Genomic DNA, 22,741 nt, shown 5'->3' on the forward strand with positions numbered 1-22,741 from the left:
TATTTTATTTTTTATATTAAAAATGGTGCCGTGACCTGTCAGTGTTGATTGATATATCATTTGGCCTCTTAGCGGGAAAAGAGATGAAATATATTCGGACAAAAACTAACTGGATAAATTATACAGGCTAATTTAGGCTTCCTTTTTCAACATCCATAGAGTCGCGCCAGCCGTAAGAGCATATCCAGCGGCGTGACCCAAAACGACGACCAAATGGTTCGTTTCTGTTTGAAAAGTTGCGCCGCAGACAAAATTCGGGCCGCTGTTCGGCCGGTCAGGCCAGTGCACCCAGCGACTGACACATTTTGTTCGATGTTTGACCAATTTCATAAAAAAAAATTTAAATTGCATACATATTTGGAGACAAATTTGCTTGAAGAAGATTGGTAAGACCTTCATAAAACATTGTAGAAGACTACATCGTCTTCATTTTGCCCTCTTCTAGTTATCCTCGTCAGTGTGGCAGTGGCGGCGTTACATGGTCTCGTCGAAGACCTTAACGGTGAGCATGCCACAACTGTCATACTTGAAAACAATGAAGTGTCCGACTTCAATAGCATGTGCGCGGAAGGGTCTTCAACCGTGACGGAGGAACATCTGCCCTTGGCCATCGAACTACACCTCCATTGATGGCCAGAGAAATAAGGTCATGAGTCGCTGCCATGCGGGCACTTGTTCCACGTGGACAGACATAGGAGGACACGCGTTGTCCGCACTGATACATCGATTTATCAAATTTGGTCAGTCCGTTTGAGTCTCGCTGAAACATGGGCGGCCGATCTGTCTGTCCGCACATACGTATGAGAACCGGTTACGCTGCTGCTGGAGATGCCCTAAATCCGTCGGTGTTGCAGCTTCCGTCCGCCTCGAGCTCTTGTGTGACCGGGGGAAGGTTTTGGGTTTTGGAACGACGGCCCTCGCCGGAGGAGCAAATAGGCGGGCCCGAGGAATCTCCGGTATATCGAACGGTTTTCGCTCCTGATCTGGCGGGTTCGGATGGACGTCTTGAAGGGCCTGCTGAAGCCGCGGCCGACGCCGCAGCAGTTGCTGCGTGAGTGGCAGCGCCGCCTCCGGAACGAGCGCCTCGTCCTCGACCGCCGCATCCGTGGTAACTTCGTCTTGTACTCGCCACCACCTGTATTCCCCGTTGCTGCGTGAGTAAGCTTGGTAATCTGGTAGATTTAATGTAGTACGGGTCAATTTGGAGGCGATTTCTAGGTTGTACAGAGGAATCGCCGCACGGTTCGGTTGAATCAATGATCGCGGAGCGAAGGCGTCTCATAATTGACTCAGAGTTCGCATCTTGCTGACCTCATTAATCGGCAATGCACTTAATGGTAATCCTTGTTTTTTGTTTCCTCAGAGGTGCAACGGGAGGAGAAGAAGGTGGAGAAAGCGATCAGGGAGGCTGCCAAGCGCAACGACCTAGCATCGGCCAAGGTGTGTATCAGTCACTGGCGTAAGCATATATATACCCTGCTCTTTATATCATCCTTGACAGTCTAGCAGGTAGCAGCAGCATAAGTTCATCAGAAATCCCCGTTATATAAAAGTGTGCTCCCTTATTTACGATTTCTTAGGGCTGGAAATTTTGAGCTGTTTCAGTTCTTAAAACGACAGCTAGTTAATGAATTTGTGCTAGGAATTTGTACCTCTAGGTATTTGGCCTTTTTGATGCTATGTATACTATATCCATTACGTGTTTCACAAAATTTCCTCTGCACATTGTTCAGAAGTTACCGCTGGTTAGCTAATACCATTAAATATATAACCATGACTGTATGCTCTGATCCTTCTTATTTTTTTTAACGTTCCAGTAGATACCACAGATTACTTCACTGTTGGTGGTTCTAATTTCCTTTTCATGTTCCAGACTCTCGCTAAGGAACTGGTGAGATCAAGACATGGTGTAAACCGTCTTCATGAAAACAAGGCACAACTGAATTCGGTTTCAATGCGTCTTGGAGAAGTTATTGGTATGATCTTTTCTGGATGCTGATGCACCTTACATTTTCAACCACTACCCCATAGTTATTAATCTATAGTGGCATTGCCCTTCAGGCATCGGGTTTAGTTTTCTTACACAGATTTCAATAGCAACCAGTTCAACACCACTCTTGGCATCACAATGTAATATATTAACTTTCTGACAGTTTTTGTGGTTCCCCAATTCCCCACAAGTTGTTGTTTTTTGATTAGGAGTACACATATAATGCGCTCCAGGAGAATGCATGATCCTACGGCGTTTTTCTTGAAGCTTTGAACCATGATAGAACTAGTAAATTTAGTACAATGAAATCTCAACTCTCAAGTCATTATCAGGATCATATGCTGATTGACACTCATCCATCTGATAGTATTTCAATCTACATTTTGACATGTCTAATAAAAAAAATACCATTTCTAAAAAAAGTTTACCCACTTCTTGTCAATGTCTGACATCCCTGAAATGTGAAGACATTTGTTAAGTTATGTCATGCTCAAAGGTTTATTTTTCCGCTTCCTGATGCATAATTTAATATTTTGCATTTTATAGGGACCGAAAGGATGGTTGGTTGTCTGTCGAAGAGTGCTGAAGTTATGCAAATTATTAGCATCTAAAGCTATATATGATGCCCCCCATAGGGGGCCTCACAGAGATTAGCTGCTCGTGGCCGTTGGATCTTACCCATCTGGCAATCTTGTCCGTTCATTTTTTCACTAGTGGAGTAGTCCAGGACGAGGCCCTCGCGCGAACCCGCTTTTTATCCATGGGTCGATGAAGCCCTCCCGGCCCAGCCTCTCGCGTCGCTCGTTACCCTCCTCTCCCCTCGCGACGCGCCGCCGCCTCGCGCTCGCCGTCTCCTCCCCTCCCGTTCCCGTGCGCGTGCGGCGGCCGCCGCCGCCATCCCCGCCGCCAGCCCCTCTTCCTCCCCCACGTCCCTAGCCCACTTTCGCCCAATCCCCGCGCGAGATCCGTCCTCGCCCATGGCAGCGGTTTCCTGCCGCAACTCCTCTTCGCTCGCGCCTCGCCTCCCACCTCTCTCCTCCCACTCCTCCCTCTACCTCATCTCTGATGGCTCCGGTTCGCCTTGGGCGCGGCCACCGCGCAAGGCGCGAGCGGGGCGTCGGCCTTGGACGCGAGCACTGCTATGGCACGCCCCGTCTGCCCCGCTCACCGCTGCAACGAATCATCGCGTTGCCGGGAGGAGCCGCGCCGCGAGCTGCGCCGGCTCGGCCAAGGCGACGAGGACCAAGATCCGGGGCGGCGTCTTTCATCCTCGCCTTCCTCTCCCACTTCCCCACTGATTCGGGGAGAAACATGGCAGCAGGAGCGACATGGAGCGACCGAGCGTCGGCGGCAGGAAGCGCACGCCTGGGCGACAGCGGCGGCAAGCGCGGGCCTTGGCGACGGCGGCGCCCATCGGTGAGCAGCGAAGGGGTCTCCGACGGCGGAAGGAGTGCTGCGCCCGGCGTCCGGACAAGCTCCCATCCTCAATCCCTCCATGTGCGCCGTCGTCCGCGTCCCGTCGCCGTCACCTTAGTCTTGATGCAATGGGGCCAGGCCCTGCCTCGCACGCGCTCATCCTAGGTTGGAGATGCGGATGAGGCAGTGTGGCGCTGTGTGACCCAGCTCCTACAGCTGCAGACCGAGATTAGGGAGAAGAGGCAAATTCAGGTACGCATCTGCTAGATTCCTTCATCCACGCCCTGCATCAGTCCAATGGCATGTGTAAACTTTTGCTCTCCTATCATTTGTTCATCTTCTACACCACTTTCTGAAGAGAGATGCCACACAAGGACATGGGAGACCAACGTGGAAGGAGGCTCAGCCAAGCCGTGGCCATGGTGCAGCTCTCTCCCAATTTACAGAGCGTTCCATTTTGTTCAGATGTATTTGATAAATTTATCTTATATACTGGCTATGATGTTGCTAAATCCTGATTGCCTAGATATGTAACACTTTGTTCCACTTCTCTCTTTTTTAGGTTTGTTTGTGGAAATTTTTTTTATCTGTGCCTACCAGTTTTTGATGAAAATCGTGGCAACCTAAAGGTGAATATTCATCCATGAAATGTTTATGCTCGCTTACTTAATAAATATTTCGTTTTTACTGTTAATGCTTCGCTGCATACTAAATAATCAGATAAATGTCATGCATAGTCCAGTACTTATAAGTTGTTCTCAGTTAGCCATTTCTTGGATTGTATTATTGTGTCCTCTTGGTCATTTGCATTCCAGTGGTTTGAGGAAGAGGGTCTAAACAATGTGTTTGTTGATGGTCCGTAGATAGGTGTACTAAAATGCAGTCTCCCCCTTGCTAGATGTGCATCCATGGATGGAGCTTACCCGGTGGCCTTGCTAGATAGCTGAGACAGGTTGTACTTGGAGTGAAGGTAAACAAAAGTAGCAAGCGATTTCTGAATTGTGAGGTTATGGTTCATACAAAACAATTTGTTGTAGACCGACGACAACAACTACAAATGTCTAGCTTTCGGTTCAGTTTATGTTGTGGCGCCAAAGTACACATCAGTTTAGTTCTGAAATGCATAATTACTATTTGCAGTCCATGGTTAATAAGGTTCTTAGTTAATTTTCTGTGTTTGTATTTTGTTTCGCAGATGATGATGATAGATCAACCATTACAAGTACTGAGCCACTCACAGAATATTCAGCTCTTCGGTTCATGTGGTTTTATCACTTCTTTCAGACCATGTGAGCTGATTCCTTTTCCTTTATATGCGCAGATTATTTACTTGCTTAGGCTACAATTTTACCTGGTCGGTTATTAATGCATGCCGAGATAAGAAAATTTATCCAGTGTTTCTTGCTATACCAAATCAGATAACTAACTGAGTATTGTAGTTATATACATCCGATGATATTTATTACCATGTTTGTCAGCTATGGTGATGGAAAATCAAGCAGAGCCACTTGATTTTTTTAGTCTATTGACGTTTTTCTGTGGTTACCTTTGCTTCTTTGACTGATTTCAGTCTGATTAGTACAAGGGTGTTGTTTGCTGTATAGTAAGGTACCGAGGTGCTGTTTGCTTTGCAGTACAAATGATAGCTTGGTTGCTTAAAATGCAGATGTTGTTTGCTGTTTAGCTTCCTTACTTGAAAATCAGAATTTGACTGCAAAATGGGCAGTCCACGGCTTCTCCTTAATTTGCACATCCAGGAAAAACAAAACTGGAGCTGTAGCCCCTTTTAACACCACACTGTGATCTAGCCTGCTAAGAGAAAAAGAAAAAGAAAAACTAAGCAACCCAGGACAGATTAAGTATTACTAGAGAGACATGCTCTAGAATAACTTTTACTCTACAGAAAATACTTTGGTTATATCAGAACCATATGCTAATTACTATTGTAATGTATTATGTATCAGAACCATATGCTAATAAGTATTGTAATGTATTTTCCTATTTCAATTGTGCTATGTATGCAGTTTCTGCCCTGCCTATATTTACGTGTGAATCTCTTGGGAATTTTATTGGTCACCCTCACGTGATGTTATATATTCTTATTCGCTACTTCTATGTGTCACATTTCAGCGTCGCACCACCTGGTAATCCGCAAATGGTTCTTCACTTTGTTTAGCCTGTACAAGTCATCGATGAACCATATGAACCAGAATTAGACAGATACCGATAGTACGATTTTTTTTACTAAAATAAATATATTACCAGGTCATTAAAACAGCATACTTACCCCCTCTATTTCATTTTCTCTTTCATCCCCATCTCTCTGGCTCGGTGGCGGCATAGCCTGCGATCTGCCGAGCTGGTGTTTTCGCTATTATGGTCCATTTCGTTTCGACCATTTTGTCTATAATATTGTTTATTATCTTTTTATTTCAACTATTTTATCGATTGTTGTACAGGATGTGTTACTTGAGGTTTTTTTTAAAAATTCTTACCAAAATTGAGATAGCATTTCTGAAAAATTATCCACCAAAGATGATGCATGAGGAGCAACTAATATATCATCATTTCTATATTTGGTTTTGTTTCCTATGAAAGTAAACAGAGTTCCACTGAAACCGACAGAACATTCATCTTTCTATGGCCATCAGATTGAATAAGAGTTTGTTTGTGCTTATGTTATATATATTCTCGGAAGGTATGAAAGGTCATCAGATTGGGTAAGAGTTTGTTTATGTTTATGTTATATATATTCTCGGAAACGTTTGAATAGCGACTTATGTGGAATAGTTTTTGTTTAGAAAAATCATGTGATCTCATATATTCATGCCCTTACATAGTACCAATGACTTTTACAAAACGGATGCAGAGTAGTCAGCCATCTCATTTATGCTCTACACATGCTTCTATGTAAACCAGGGGCCTCCCTACATGTGTCATGCCATTCCTTTAAACATCGGCAACCGGAGATCTTGGGAGATTGTTGTTCTGGTGTAGAGAAAAAATATTTAAATTGTATGAGGCCAAAGTTGTTGGCTATCTGATACATTATAGGCACACAAGCTGTTATTATTTGTTGATTCAATTCCATTATTATTTTTTTCCTTTTGTAGAAATTGCAGCAGCCGAATGAATCAAAATAATATCTCTCGCTTCTGCCTTTTTTGCAAGAATTAGGATTTTCGTTTCTCATGTGCATTATTACTCCATAGACAATCTCACTAACAAACGAATTGGATTTGAGCCATCCTACTATCCATTCTTAGTGTTCAATTTCATTGGTGAAAAAAAGCCACCGCTCAACTTGCATCCCTGGCCGCCGGTACCGGTGTCGCCCGACCGCCAAAGGCGGTGAGGGCGTGCGCGCACCCTGGCAGGGCTCCTTCGTGCGAAGAAGCATCGCCTTCGGGTCGCGCGACCTCGGCGAGGCGGAGTGGAAGCAGTGATTCGGAGCGTTGGAAGGCGTTGTGGCGCGGTGCCAGCCTGCGCGAGAGGTTGGCGGCAACGCTCTGGCCCGACCTGGGCTGGACGGGCCACGACCGTGCACCCCCCGTTCTAATATCCTTCCACCGATCCTCCGCTGGTGGAGGACGCCGTGCATGCGAGCAGGAGCCTATTGTTGCTATGGTCTATAGTCGAGGGCACCTCCTTACCAAGTTGTATTCGCTTGGTGAGGACGACCGTGTATGTGTGTGTATCGTGTGTGTTCCCCTGATGTCTTCTTCCTATTCAATGAAATCGAACGCAAAATCTCTTGCGTTTCCTTGAAAGAAAAAACTAAAAAACATATTACCATTTTCTCACTTAATTTTTTATCACCGTTATATAAAATGTAGATCAATATGAATTCTACGGGGTCATGCGCCAAGGCGCACATCTAAATCTAGTACTAATGAAAGCCCCAGCATTGGCAGCCACAATGGAACAATTCACCAAAGAAATGATAAAGGTAGCATTTGTCTGTGCTTTAAACATCTCTTGCATACGAGGCTCAAAAATCTTTCAGTTCGTTGCCAGCAGGGCTATCTTCGGAACTTAAGACTTGCGTTCTAATTGCTAATATGATCTATCATTTAGGCAGAGGTGATGGAAGAGATGACGAGTGACATGATTGATTCGGCTTTGGACTTTGAGGACATGGAGGATGAAATTGAAGAGGAGGTTGACAAGGTTCTTGCTGAATTAGCAGCTGAGACTTCCTCACAGCTACCAGCAGCAGCCAGGGCGCAGGGGATGAAGCAAGTCTCAGTGGGCAGGGCTCAAGGAGAGGTATGTGCTTTTGTCGAGTGCCCTTCTGTGTGTTTGCATGCATGTTATAGCTGTGTAAACTATAAACTATGCAAAACAGTAATTCTGGGCTGCCAAGAGTTTACCCCTCACATCAGTCTCCACTGTAGGACGTCAACCATCCTATTTTAATTTTTAAAAAAATCTATTGATTACCAAAGCCCGATACTCTGGTAGTGGTAATAAGCTTCTGATTTCTAAAGAAAAATATTCCGACAATAATTGAAGTTATAAAAACAGCCACAGTGTACTCCTCGGCTGGTGAGTAAATGATTCATGTGAATTATAGTATCGAAGATTTTAAATTCGGATGATGTATAGATACCAGTTTGGATGGTACCTAAGAGCCTTTCTGTTCCAACATATTGCAGCAACAAGCTGTTGCTAAGGGCGCCGACGATGAAGAAGGATATTTAAAACTAAAAGAGATCAGATCACGGCTTGCCAATGTGAGGTCATAAGGTCTGACCATTGAGCCCCGAATTTAATAAGTAACTCAATTTATTGATGTCTCTTGCGGGACAGCACACCCTTGCATACTTATACGTGGGGGCTTGTGATGTACGGAGATATTTTTTCTCACCCATTCATGATTGAGGTATTGAATACTTTGTACTGCAATTGGCGAGCTGTATGATGAAGATCAAATGCTAGTTTGCTTTTTTACTTGTATATAATCAAATTTATTATTCACTCGTTCGTTTCCAGACACCTATGTAGCAGTGCATTCTTCTCTGGGGTAAATGACAAAAGATCTGAAGTTACAGTGCATTATTAACAAATGGCAAAGCCAAGCAAAGATAATATAATACTATAAAACAAGATTTCAAAGTTCTCTGTATCCAATCTTGGAATGCTGATTTGATACTTGATGATTTGTTCTGTGAATGAACGTACAGCTTGTTTTCCACCTCTCAACAATAGGAGTTCATTCATAATTATCCAACTATTCATTGTTTATGAAATCCACAAGACTGCAAGAACAAGAATTTCCATGGAAGAGGAGACTGCAGGGCTTCTCTTAAGCTTGAAATTTCATCAAGATGTGAAATGCCACTATGTCTGGACAGATGATATCGCTTTATTAATTTAATTAATGGCTTAAACATTATACCCAGCATCTGTTAACTAGGAAGCGCATAGCCACACAAGTTTTAAAAAATCTAAACAAAAAAGGCGCAATACAAGTAATCCACGTAGAAATTGTAGAGATGCCTAAGGTGATAAGGTGATGGAGTACTAGTCCGAAGATCACGCTACCATCCATGTTGATAAATATCTCTTGATGTGTCCTCCAACTAAGTACACACTTCTATTAATAGGTCTAGATTCTCCACATGTTGTAGATTCGATCATGATCGGAGAAAAGCTATGCACCTGCAGATAACCTGCTCGATAGAAGATTTTTTATCATAAAAATATTATTATTTTTACACAGCCAAAGCGACCAAATGAAAGCAAACACTCCCGACTATATAGATATAACATATTCGCACGAGAATAATACATATTGAACACTTTCGTCGCGATAAAAAAATACACTACTTCCATGCCAATTACGATTTTATAAGGTTGTTTGGTGAGAATCACTCCCCAGAGAATGTCTATCCAGAAGATATATGAGCGTCTACCTTGTATTTTCTTTGCATAGAGCACAGTTTAAATTTGAGAGATGCATCCCCTTCCTCCCCAAAAGGTTCCCAGTGTGTTTATGATGTTAGATGGTTGTCAATCTCTGGAATCTCTATGACGATGTTAGATGACTGCTATCACTTGGAGACTGAATTCCTAAAAATTTAGTTTGAGTATGTACATCGTGAAGCAAACTCTATATCTCATGAGTTGACTATGTCAGCTAGGGGATCAAGCAAGCCTAGATACCCCCCACCCCCACCCCAGAGTCGATTGTACCTCTTATAGTTTCTGAAGAGGTATGGTGTGTTCGAAACAAGGTTCCTAGTGTTAACTGTGGCGACTGGGAATGTTCGTAACTGTGGCCATAGGTTATGGTATCAGAGTAGGACTGCCTGTAAGAAACCCTTTCTATTGGTCGATGTTGAGTCTAGTAGTTGCGAAAACTATTTGAAAGTTAAAAGTATTTGCAAAAATCCGAATAGGATTCTTTTTACTCCTTATTTGGTGTCACTCTAATGTTGAGTCATCTTACCTTGTTTTGATTGAAAAAGGTCTTACCTCTACCTTGTTAGTTCCAAACATCTAGGATCAACGGGTTTGGATTGTTTTTCTATAAGTACTTTGTACTCGGTTTCTTAACTCAAAAGTTTCCAAAGTTACATCAGTTGATCTGAATCTTTGTTCCTTCCATTCAGACAATGTTATCATCTCGTTGAATCCTTTCCAAGGAATCTGTTTCTCATGGCTTTTGTTTTTCTCTTCAGGGTGGTCGTGGTCGTGGCTACCGTGGACAAAACAATGTTTAGCAGGAACTTCCGCCACCTCCCACAATGGTGCAGGTTCTTAACAATATTGAGACCAACCGTTTGAGGAATGAACATCTTTTGGAGCGTGAGGCTCAAAACACAGAACGTTGTTCCGACAACTGTGTTACACTTGGGGATTTCATCCATGCACTGCTTGCAGTCCTCACCCACCCCAAGGAGCCTCTTGATGCTGATGATTGGCTCCGTACAATTGAGCGCAAGTTCAATGCTCTTCATGTTCCACCTGGTGAACTTCGCCACCTACCAGTTAAAAGGTGTTGCTGGTGCTTGGTGGGAAGGTTTTCTGGCTCTTCAAGCGCCAGAGTTTTCATAGCTTTCCGTGCAGCCTATATCCCCAAGACTGTCATGGACATCAAAAGGAGGGAATTCCTAGATTTCAATCAGGGAAAGTTGAACGTTGAGACATATGGAGGTGAGTTCACCCAGCTTTCTCGCTATGCCCCCCGGGATGTGGTTGATGATACCGATAAGCAAGATTTGTTCCGCAGGGACTTAACCCTGGGCTGGGACGTCGCCTTATGTTATGGCCTCTTAGGCCCTTTGATATCTTGTTATCTAGAATAAAATAATTTGCTTCCGTTGCTTGTTGTATTGTTGCTCAGTGACCTCTGCGTGTAATAATTTGGATATTAACTCTGCAAAGAGTTGTAATATTATTGCTTTCAGTCGTAGAGTCACTGTTGTGTTACCGATTCTCTCACTATAGGCCCTCGAGGTGGTTAGGCTTATGCTAGACAAAGATCTGGATTTGTCTAGCCCCGACCTCCGGTATCGCCACATTAACTCTATCATGAAGGACGTCGCCGCTGATCTTCCTCTCTCATGTGGCCTTCGGGACATGGAGGCAGGGTGAGTCTCGGTCCCCTTCGACGAGAGGACATAGTTCGGTGTTAGGATTAGGGTTTGGTGGGGTGGAACTCAGGTGGTGGTGGCGATGCCTTCTCCAATAAAATCTTCCCAGTTTTAGCCACATTTCGGCGGACACGTCAAGAAGCTTGTGGAAGTGGTGTGGTTCTCGAGAACTTCTGGTTGAGTAGATCTCTGGATCATCAAGGAGTCTCATCGATGTCCTTCTTATTCTTCATATCCCAAATGGATATGGTCTTCTTGACCTGTTCGACGATTTTTCATCCACAACCAACAATGCTAGTAAAAGAGAAATAATATGGCTTCAGTCCTTTTAAAGTTAGTAAGTGTAAAAGAGAAACGGAAAGAAACGCTGGACATAACCACTTCTGTCTAGGCCTCTCTGGTGCATGTCCATAATGCAGGCTTGCTCCTCGAAGCTAACGCAAGCGAATTTAATTTCTTGACCTAGCAGGGAGCTCCTCTATGCCAACCAGGTCGACAGACCAACCGCACGTCGCACAACCGCGCCGTTTAGTTGGGCAGCAGCCCAACAATAGCACGTATACTCTCTTTCTCTATTTTTTGTCATTTTTTTTCATTTTGTTTCGATCTTTCTTTTCTTCTTTAAAAATTTCAAAACTGGACATTTTCGAAAAACTAAATTTTTTTCAAATCTAAATATTTGAAAATATTTTAAATTTGAATATTTTCTAAAAGTTAGAAAACATTATTTTATATATATATATGAATATTTTCCGAATTTTGAAATATTTTCAATTATGAACATTTTTTGAATTCAAATATTTTTCAAACTTGAACATTTTCATATGTAAATGTATTTTAAATTTGAACAATTTTCAAATTTGAATTTTTTTGAATTTGCACAAGAATGAAAAAGAAATAAAAAAGAAAACCAAAAACCGAACAAAAAAGAAAGAAAAAATAGAAACAGAAATCGAAAAAACTAAAAATGGAAAAAAACGATAATGGGCCAGACCCAATACCTGACCATGGATGTGCAGTGCTTACTCGTTATATAGGATTGGTTCGCGGGGGTTGCTATAGACGGACCCGGTCGGGGAATATGGATATCACACACCCAAGGTGGGTGTTGGGCTGGCCCAACTTTTTATTTTTTTGCCTTTTTTGAATTATATTTTTTTTCTGTTGTTTCTATTGTGTTTTTTGTGTGTTTTCAAATTTGAACTTTTTTCAAAACGTGAACTTTAAATAAATTGAACATTTTTTGGAGTATGAACATATTTTTAATTTGAACCAAAAATTAACATTTTTTTAAAATTTCTTTAATTTTTTGAAAAAATGAACATTTTTCAAATTTGAACGGACATTTTGAAAATTTGAACTTTTTCAAAAAGTTGTACATTTTTCATATTTGAAGATTTATAAAATTTAAGAATTTAAATCTGAAAAAATAAACAGAAAACCGGAAATATTGAAAACCGACAAAAAAACAAACAGAAGGTGAAAACCAGAAAAAATGGACAGAAAATCACATTAACCGGCCGTAAGAAAAATCGCGATATATGGGCCGGCCCATAGCAATGTCCAGGGTGTGCGGCACCAGGTAGGTGCCGAATTTGGACTTAGCAGCCCAAAGAATCTAAGCCGTGGCTTTCTCATGGGCCGCGACCCCTAAGAAACCTCCTTCGAGGAAAAATAAGTTGCCCTTCCTTCTTCTTTCTCCCCCTTTGTCGACGGCAATGGAGTGCGCAGCCAAGGGGCTAGCGGGGGAGCCATGCGCCGGCGTCGCCCAGCGTCGGTGCGGCAGCTGCGGAGCCGTAGCCTACTGCTCGAAAGACCACCAGGTAGCACCTACCCCTCTATTTTTCGCCCGGTAATTTATTTTTTGACGGTGCCCCGAGAGTTTATTCAGTTCTTGAAATTTAGGGGAGGGTTTGCGTGTTCGAATGGGTAGCTCTAGCTCGAAGCATGGTAACCATGCCATTAGCAATCTGCTCATATGAGCGCGAGTGGACTCTTGGATCCAGTGAGCAGTGGGTTTTAGACTGAAAATGTGAGGAAGGTATCACCAGTATGTTGATTCTGCGACGATTCCGTAAAAATATTTCTACACAAGAGCTCACTTGATTCTTGGAGGTGAATTTCTGATGGCCACTGTTGTAAATAAGATACACGAGAATCATCAGTCAACAGGATAATGTCATCAAACTGTAGGCTAGTTTTGTGTTCACTTTGCATGAGGAGAGGAGTATTGTCTCTAAATTCTCTTAAGTTTGAGCTTTTTTAGGTTGGTTGGGTGTTTGGGACTGCATACTATAAAGGTTTGGTTGGCTGTGCACCTCACACTAGGAATGAAGGGCTATTTTATAACCAATAAAATTATTTAGCATTGCACTGCGAAATGTAGCACACATTAAGTGCAACGGAACCCTGTTTGATACAGTCAATATAGATTATATCAGTTTACTAGGAAATGGATTCTTCTATGGTTGTATTTCTTGTCATTCTCCTTTTTCCATATAATTTTCATGCATTAATATAGCTAGTTATTTTAATCCCTCTTCAGTTCGTACATTGGAGATTTCATAAAGAGGAATGTGCAAGGCTTGCAACACAAATGAGCCGCATTGATGTGCTCAGCCAATTTCCATTCACATTCTCTGTTGAGCCTCTTGCCCTGGTACTTCTATCTTTACGAATAACTTATACTCCATTCCTGCATCTTTACCATGTTCTTGTGTAATCTCTCCTTTTTCACACATGTTGTTAATTTAGAACCATACACTCCCAAGTATGAGGTGCCTATTTTTAGAATCAATCAAAGTTCACCTAAAAGGACTCTGGAAATCGGAATGCATATGTGGCCCAGAGATTGCTTCTGTCAAGGACTTAAGGTTTGCTTTTCTTGGATTCCCATGGTACCAACCAGCTCATGAACTATATCATAATGACCTACTATTGTTTGTTGAGGACACACTCTTGGTCATTCTGTTTGATATACTAATGATACTATCTTATCAATGCACGATCTTCCATATTCTGGGAGCACTGTTAGTTAACTCTACAGATCACATGGTTACCTTTTTTTGGAATGTGACATCTCTAATTAAGTTATTATAGTCAGAGCAGGGGGGGGGGGGGGGGAATTCCTGTGATCTATGTACACATTTTGAATGTTTGAACTGATACGATTTGACTGGCATTACCGCTGGATATATTTTGTGCTGATTTTATTAGAAGTTGTTTGTAGAGGTCTTATGTTCATCTTCATATTCTTTGCTCAACTACATATATGCGATCAAAATAATTTTGCATTGGCAATATGGGTGCATCGATTTTGCAATGGCATATCAGGGTGCGGGGAACTTTGATGTACAAAATAAGGATGCGTCGATTTTGTATCTCAACATTTTTACCTAATCAATTCTACCACTTATGTTATTCCTATGGTCAAATTTAAATAATCCCAAGTCTCCCTTCTTGTGTACATGCTCTTCCTTTTTAACTTCATTAGGATTTATGATCATCATTTTCTTGTTTCTGTAAATGTTATCATGACTGATGATTTGTTAAACAACCTATTTAAATGGCTTAAATTATCATTTCTGTATTCCAATGTTAGTGTCACTGTCAGGTAATTTGTCTTACACTTTGTATCATTCTGTATAATGTACAGTATAACAGCTGAATGGAACATGGAAAGCTCCCTTTGCCCGTGTACAGGTGCATTTCTGGCTTTTGTGAGGTTGCTCCTGGAAGTATATTTATTTTACTGTACTTAAAACTATCCCATTCTTTGTAAACAAAACAGAGCCTGAAAATCCTGTGACTCGACCCCTGGCAAGCTGGGAAGACTACTATCAGTGGAGATCCCTTCCTTTGCATTCACCTGTCGCAGTTTTACTTCACTGGGTATGTGCTATATAAAGTCATTTGCGATGTTACTTTTTAGTCTACAATAAGTACTCTGTTTATATCCTGCTACTCCGATCCATATTACTTGCCACTAAAATGAATATATCTACAATTAAAATGTGTCTGGATACATCTATATTAGTGTCAAGTAATATGAATCGGAGGGAGTACTAATTATGCCACCTAGTGCCCCTAGTGCCTACTGGATTTGATTTTCTCAACAAGAACAACTGTGTTTGTGTGTGTGTGTGTGTGTGTGTGTGTGTGTGTGTGTGTGTGTGGGTGGGTGTGTGGGTGTGTTGTGGTGGGGGGTTATTCTGCTGAACTTATGTTACAATAGTACGAGTGCAGCAAAGTGCAAAATAAAGGTTCAAAGGAGAGACAACAGATTTGAGAACCCCTTCACAAACAAAAACGGATAGAGATCACAAAACCAACAGCGGTGTTTTATGTATGGCAGTACATGGGATGTACCATGTATCAGCCCCTTAGGTTTTTTTTTGTAGGGAAGTACCCTTAGGTGGCTTATCTGTTTCGGTTCCAAAAGGTAGTTTAACTCTTTAAGTAGGTAAGATATCTTTTAGCTTGGCCCTTCATCCAGTAAGAGACAAGTTCAATGATTCATTACATTGTTGTTCCTCTGTATACAGAGGACCCTCTGTGAGTATATTACCGTGAAAACTAGTGCCCCATTTTGTTTTACTAATATCTGTGGGGTCTCATTAATGGGCCACAGTGTTCACAACACTTGCTTCAATTTTGCAGCCACTTACTCTATATCACTGCCTTCAACTATCTCGCATCCAAACCTCAAGACATGATGGACATGCCACTCTGAACATTCACTATTTAGGTAAAATATGTTGTGTTTAGCTCTCTGCCATGTTAGAGTACTTGCATGAATCTGTTGAAGTCTGGTTGTATCCTTTTAGCCAGCTGGTTCCCACTAGCATCATTCTTTACTGGACCAAGCTAGTTGTTTAATGCCTAGGAGGTTCACTCTATGCTAGGCCTAGTTGTGAAGGATTGCATTCTTTGGGAAGTCTTTTTTTAAAGGAATATGGTAGGGGAAGTCCCTATAGTGATTTTTTTTTGAAATAATAAGAACCCAAATCTGTGTCCATGGGGTTATTTGTCATTGCAATGTTCCACTTAAGCTGTTATTGTGCAGATTGCAGCAGAGATTGTTAGTTTTGTAGACAAATTGCTGCCATTCCTTCTCTTTTGTAAAAGCAGACAACCTATTTCTGGGTGTTATAATATCTTGGAAGCTTCACAACAGATCAAGTTTTAATAATGTGCGTTTCCAGTTTAACCGCAACTCGTCCCGCAACTCGTCATAAAAGTATCTTTGTTTAAGTACTGGAATGCATAGCTCTTCCAACCACGATGGAAGAGACTGATGTTTTGTTTCATTCATGTATATCATGCTAATTGAAGGACCTGAGAAAGAGCTGCTTCAGCTTGCGGTGTTTGCAGAACTACTTGCACTATTTCCTGGTGTCCACCTTCGCATTGAACTTGTGGGGCCAGCAGTTCCAAGATCCAGGTTAGTCACAAAATTTGATATTCATTTCTGATGTTTGAATTTCCTGGTGTTTGTGTGACAATTTGTAATAGCTGCACTTTTTTCCATCAACATTTTTATCTTTTACTTATGAGATTTAAAAAGAAAGTCTCCAAATTGTTGCTGTGTTGATGCAGCTCTAGTAGGTGCATTTTGAACATTACTTATGCAAGTTCTAGTGTTAAAATAATCCAAAACGAGGCAGCATACTGAACAAAAATGTTTCGACGAGACTTTTCTACAAGCTGTCAAACATATGAAGGCTAATATTGCATTCATGGTCGACTTAAAACTTGGCTAGACTAAATTCAACATGATCCGAACAATAAATAACAGTTCACATGATGGAAATTTCTTATAGTGCCATGGATGGAGAGATTGCGATCTGTTTGTAAGTGTACGAGGAAAGTCGATGACGCCGGAGTAGACGAATAGAGTCATTGGCGACTGGAAGTAGATGAAGTAGAGGCAACAATGGTAAAAGACGTGAGTAGTCACATGGATCACTATGTAGAATCTTTATGGCCCGACAACTGTGAGAGACCTCCATTGAAGTGAAATGTTGGAGAGTTGTACTCTTCCTCGGCCTACTGCACGGCAGGCAAAGGGCTGGCATGGATAAATGGCAGAGAACATAGAGGAGAACTTAGATGTCTTTGTCTGGCATATTTATTGAAGAGACTGGCTCCTTATAGACGACATACCATAAACCACCCCCCAACAGGATCTAGATGTATCGTAGGAACATTCCCTATGATATCTCCACCACGCACAACCCAATATCATATCTGCACATGAGTGCACATGTATATCATTTGGGTTAGCGCGTGGAACAGATGCAGTATGTATAAGATAAAAACCTACGACAAAAAGATGCTACTAACTTTACGCCACAATCGCGCATCGTAAATTCCAGAGCCACAAGTCAAGCCTAATAAAACGTGAATAAATATGAAATGCACGCACAGATCATAACTTGTGTGTGCGGCTGGTACACTATACACAGATCATAACTTTCATTTGCCATCTCATCTTGGAGGTCCATGTGAGAACCCTTTATATGTTGGCCTCTCTCTTACTCCATTGGCAAACGTGTGGTACTGAACTCCCACATGCTAGCCTTCCACAACCCTTGACTTCTACTTCTAATATTTGGGACCAAGTCCCACTATTTCCACCCCAAGGTCTATAATTTTCCCTCTGGCTTTTATATACTGATTTTGTAGTACAAACCTGTCTCGGTTGAGCTGTACCTACCATCGATCCAACCCTCGCAGTTAGGCAATGGATATAGCTCCGGGTTGCCAGTGAGTGAGGCGCACCTGAAAGTATCACTGATGTTAGACTGCCGTGCTCCGTACTTCTCTAATCAGCTCATTAATTACCCAAATCACTTGGACTCAACTCCACAGTCATGCTCACAGGTGTGTGTTCTTCCAAGAATACTCGGGCGGTATCACACGAACAAGTTTGGCCTTAAAGCTCACCAATACATAAGTAAGCCTCCCATGCAGTACTTGGAGTGCTCATGACATAGTGGGAAATGGTAGTTCTGCATGTACTTGCTTCTGATTTCAACAATTTGTTTTTTTCCTTTCCTAATTGAAGAGACCTCCGATCATACAGGATGGGTTTCCACTGGTCTAGTCAACTATGGCAGCTGAATTTTCAGTGTAAACCCAACCTGTATGATTGGAGATCCCATGAATTAGAAGGGAACACAAACTACTGGAGTAACCGAGAGAGTACATCCATCCTACCATTTCCCGCAATGAGATGAGTACTCTAAGTACTGCATTGGGGGATGACTTTTGTCTCAATGCGTTCTAAGCCCAAATTCGTGAGCTAGATACCACTCTGCAGGTATTTTCGGAAGAACACACTTACGTGGGCGTGACTGGGCAAAATTTTCAGCTCATTACAGGATTAGGGAGCACAATTGTAGGCTTGCCTCAAGGTGGCCTAATGTCGCAATGCCTTCAGGTGAACCTCGGTTACACAAGCCTGATAATTCAATGCTATGTCCATCCCCTAGTTGTGATGGAGTGGCTCTTGCCATGCTAGGTATAGCTCAATCTGAGAGATGTTTATACTGTAAAATTGGTGTATAAAAGCTAGTTGATAAAAAAATTACATACAATAACTTATTGATAGGGATTGTCGGAAATAGTGGGCCTTAAGCCCAAATTTCGTAATGATATAGTCAAGGGGTGTCGAAGGATAGCTTGTGGGATTTTAGTCCTGCATTGTCAATGGAGTAAGAGGCAAGATCAACATATAAGGGATGCACACATGGGCCCTAAGATGAGATGGTACGACAAATCTATGTTTTGTGTACACTACAAGCCTGCTCACCTGCCGACAGACTTTTTGCATTTATTCACATTTAGTTACATGTCACTTTGACTTTGATCTATGCAACGTGCGAATATGGCGTAAAAATAGCAGCTTCTTTTTTCTGTAAGGTTTTCATCGTATCGACACCATGTCTGCCTCCTGCTCTAATCTAAAGGATGAGCACACACATTTTAGCAGGTTGACCAGCATGGTAGATAGAGCCATAGATGTGAGGGGGTGGTTCCTAGGATATATGCAGATCGTGCTGCTGAGGATGTTTAGAGTGCGACATCTATATGAGAGAGGCATCCCTCTTCGATAGAACTCACGCTGGGCATTCGGGTTACCTGAATTTTTCGGGTCGGGTCTGTCGGGTTTCTCCTAGTTCGGGTATCTAATATCAGCACCCGATATTCCCTCAAAATTACAAAGACCCGATGAATCGGGTACCCGGAGAATCGGGTCCGGGTCCGGGTCCGGGTTTTCCCCGATTCACCCGAATTGGAGCAGCGCCTCTCGAAGCTTCTTCCGTAGATGTACAAGCAGAGCATGAGGAGACCGAGAGGTGGCTGGTGGCCGGCAGGAAACGAGAAAGGTCGCCGGCGCAGAGTATTGTCGAGGTGGCCGGTGGCCGGCAGGAAACGAGAAGCTTTCTTTTTTATAAACACTGTCGAGGAAGGAAGCCAGAGTAGAGCCGCGGTTGCTGCTCTCCGGCGGGGCGCCGAGATGCGGAGAACGGAAGGCATGCGCCATTGCGCCTTGACGAGAACGGGGATGCAGACAGCGGCGGCGGCCAGGTCGTGATCTGGATCTTGCGAAGTGAGCCAGCCGTGCACTAGTATCTTCTCGTACGCTAGTTAGCTGGGGCTGGGTTGACCGAGGGAATGGGCTGATGGCTTCTGGGCTGCTTAGCTGTTGGGCTGGGACGCAGGACAGTGCGGGGATTCGGCCCAAGTTCGGGCTGAACGGGCTGTTTGGGTCCCCGAGGCCTGCACCCGATTTTCCCGAAATTAATTCGGGTTTCTGTATTTGCCACCCGATTTAACACCCGTTTTTTCGGGTTTCGGGTCATTCGGGTTCGGATCCGGGTAGCTCGGGTTCGGGGCTCGGGTTTCGGGTTTTATGCCCACCGTGAGATAGAACACACCAGAAAACCCCATCTATAGTTCTGTATTATCGCCACCACAGATTTTTCACCGGCAAATCGAGGTCCTACATGACTGTTGGGCAACAAAGATTCTGGGAAGTGCTCCTCACTTCCACTCACTTCTCTGATTATCATTGTGTGTCCTTCATCTGTGTCCAGTCCCCATCACCTCTCCTTCATCTACATCTGGTCATCGCCGCTCTTCCTCATCTACATACGAATGCATCGCCAACTCATCCACAACACTTAAAAAATTCCCATCTAGTGGTCTGTTATTCATGTGAATCAGATCACTGTTTTACTCATGCCAAATTATGTCTGGCCAAGTTTTAAGATGATGGTACATGTAGTATTACTGTATTAGCCTTCATATGTGTGATAGCTGGTAGAAATTTTGTACACATAACATTCAGTGTGTTGTGTATTATTAGAGTTATTTAATTGGTCGGACTTGCATATTTTTGAAAAAGATATTACTTATTCATTTATATCCTAATACTGAAACGTAGTTGGTTTGGAGTTCCTGCTCTTTTTCATGGTTTTGATATGATGCCTGTTGACAGGGATGGTGAAGTTGTAAATATTTCCAGCTATGCACATTGTTCTGTTCAGAATTGCGGTTGTAGATCTTCTACTGCCCCCGAGGACTTGAATTCCAGTGCAGTCACACTCAAACTATGGAAAGGACTCTATCATGAGAGATACAGTGATATAGTAAAGGTTCTCTCAATAATACTCTTGATTTGTTTTTAAATGTGAAGTCCCCTGTCATTTAACAGTCAGCATGCCATTTATCAGTGAGTGTAGAAATATTTTTAAATGTTGTGGGCATGCTTTTGGTTGCATAACACATGATACTGAAGTGATTTGTTATTGCTTAAATTTCTTGCCTGCATGTTTAACTTTCTTAAAACTATTTGCTGGAATGTTTATAACTGTAGATTTCATTGTCTAACAGTAGCAGTTGTACTAAGTAGTTCACAGAATTATTTTCAAATGCACCTTTATGTGTACTGTGACAAAGTTAAACTAGCAGCTCTGATTCTTGTTGTGAATAAGTGTGACTGACTCACCCAGCCAGATTCATTTTGTATTTACTGGTTCAGATCCATATTTTCATGCACGATTGACTTCCTCTATTTATATTTTTTTCGCCTTTTTTTCCCTTGGTAGGATTCAAATCCCCATCTTATACTTGCTCCAAATGCCGGTGTAGCTGCCTATCCTAGTTGGATGCCGACCATTGTAAGTATGTTATTCATAATTAACAAGTTAGTTTCATACTGTGGCATGCGTTTATGACTTCAGTTGTTTTATCCTATATGAATATCCTCCTTGCCTTGCAAATTAAGTTGGTGATATTCAAGTAAAAAAGCATGCAATTGATTGATATCTCGGTTTCTATAATCCGATCTATCTTTATATCAGATGCATGATTCATGGAAGCATGTTTTGGCGTTATATAGTAATTACACATTTACACTGCCTCTGCTCTAGTTGGCAGTACAGTTGTAAGAGGCTTTTGTTGATTGGTGCCTGTTATCATTTGTATTTCATTTCGTTTGAAGGAAATGATTAGGGAGATTGGTATTCCTGCAATTTTTACGGACTTTTGTGAAGAAGCTGCTCATCTAGCATCTTGCTGCATAAGTTCCATAACTAGTCAACCCCTGGGAGTCCCTGTATGTGCTATCCTCTGTCTTTAACTATTTCTCTGATGTTGTACTTATGGAGCATCGTACTAACACCTTCATCATCTGTCATTTCTCATCCAGATCCAGATAAATCCTTTCAGGCAGCCGATTGCAGAGAATAATAGTGCACTATATATACCATGCTACTCAAATTGTTTTGTTTTTGGAATGTAGAATCGCCAGTTCCCCCATTTGTCACCACAAAATATCCAGAATATTCTATTGTGGAGAAATTACATTGTCACTTTTTGTAAAAAATAGAGAAAAATACTACTCCCTCCGTTCCAGATATAAGGTGTATAGTTTTTTGACAAAAATCTCCAAAATATAACGTATATTGCGGTGAACAACCCGTGTGGACATTTTTATAGGGATTTGCTTGTGTTTCCTTGTCTTTTGAAAACTCCTATATTTTATCATGTCAATTGTCCATGATCAATCCCGCCAAAACCTTGTGTAATTGTCTCTTCATGTGCGTTTCTTAATTTCCGTGCCAAAAACTATACACCTTATATCTAGGAACGGAGGAAGTATTAAATAATTTAATTTGGATGAATTTTCCCTTCATTGTTTTCTGCTGTGTGTATTAGAAAATATGTGCTTGCAAGATGCACTCATGAAATCATTATTGAAATTTAATTGTTGTACACTTGCAAGATGCTTCATACTATTGGTGTAATTGCGCAAAATTTATTTCTTGCAACATCTGTCCCATGCTGAACATGGATGGTTATTAATTGAATTGCTTGGAAAGGTGGTGATGCTATCGCCTATCCACCGCAGACAAACTATGAGTCTGACCCAATAGCGTTCATATGGTGATTCCTCGGCTTTACATGATATTCAGTTATTTATGGCCTTGCCATTTCATTTCAATGTAAAATTGATGTGCTCGAGACCTCTTGTGGCTAAGGATGGCAATTCTACCCACGGCTACGGGTACCCGCGGGTACCCTACCCGCATGGACAGGGTATGGGTACCGTTAAGTCATGGGCAGGGCACGGGTATAGCCTCGTACCCGCGGGTATACCCATACCCTGCCCGTTTATTGTCAAATTCATACGTGACACGTCTACTTTTGTTAACTTATGGGT

General features: G+C 42.1%; 2 protein-coding genes across 2 annotated transcripts; both read left to right on the forward strand.

Moving 5' to 3' along the window:
• The first annotated feature begins 996 nt into the window (after positions 1 to 996).
• On the forward strand, positions 997 to 8,154 carry LOC124669485 (vacuolar protein sorting-associated protein 24 homolog 1-like). The gene is made up of 8 exons (XM_047206101.1): positions 997 to 1,108; positions 1,364 to 1,440; positions 1,874 to 1,976; positions 2,537 to 2,593; positions 6,386 to 6,388; positions 7,294 to 7,355; positions 7,484 to 7,675; positions 8,065 to 8,154. The coding sequence occupies exons 1-8, from the start codon at positions 997 to 999 to the stop codon at positions 8,152 to 8,154; spliced, it is 696 nt and encodes a 231-aa protein (XP_047062057.1).
• A 4,571-nt stretch (positions 8,155 to 12,725) lies between these two features.
• LOC124676818 (zinc finger MYND domain-containing protein 15-like) lies at positions 12,726 to 22,213 on the forward strand. The gene is made up of 11 exons (XM_047212845.1): positions 12,726 to 12,830; positions 13,553 to 13,666; positions 13,762 to 13,880; positions 14,663 to 14,709; positions 14,798 to 14,898; positions 15,667 to 15,754; positions 16,342 to 16,450; positions 20,516 to 20,672; positions 21,126 to 21,197; positions 21,521 to 21,634; positions 21,728 to 22,213. Exons 1-11 carry the CDS (start codon positions 12,726 to 12,728, stop codon positions 21,818 to 21,820), a joined length of 1,119 nt encoding a protein of 372 aa, XP_047068801.1. The 3' UTR covers positions 21,821 to 22,213.
• The last annotated feature ends 528 nt before the right edge of the window (positions 22,214 to 22,741 follow it).

This window comes from Lolium rigidum, chromosome 7, assembly GCF_022539505.1.
Source record: "Lolium rigidum isolate FL_2022 chromosome 7, APGP_CSIRO_Lrig_0.1, whole genome shotgun sequence".
Lineage (NCBI taxonomy): Eukaryota > Viridiplantae > Streptophyta > Magnoliopsida > Poales > Poaceae > Lolium > Lolium rigidum.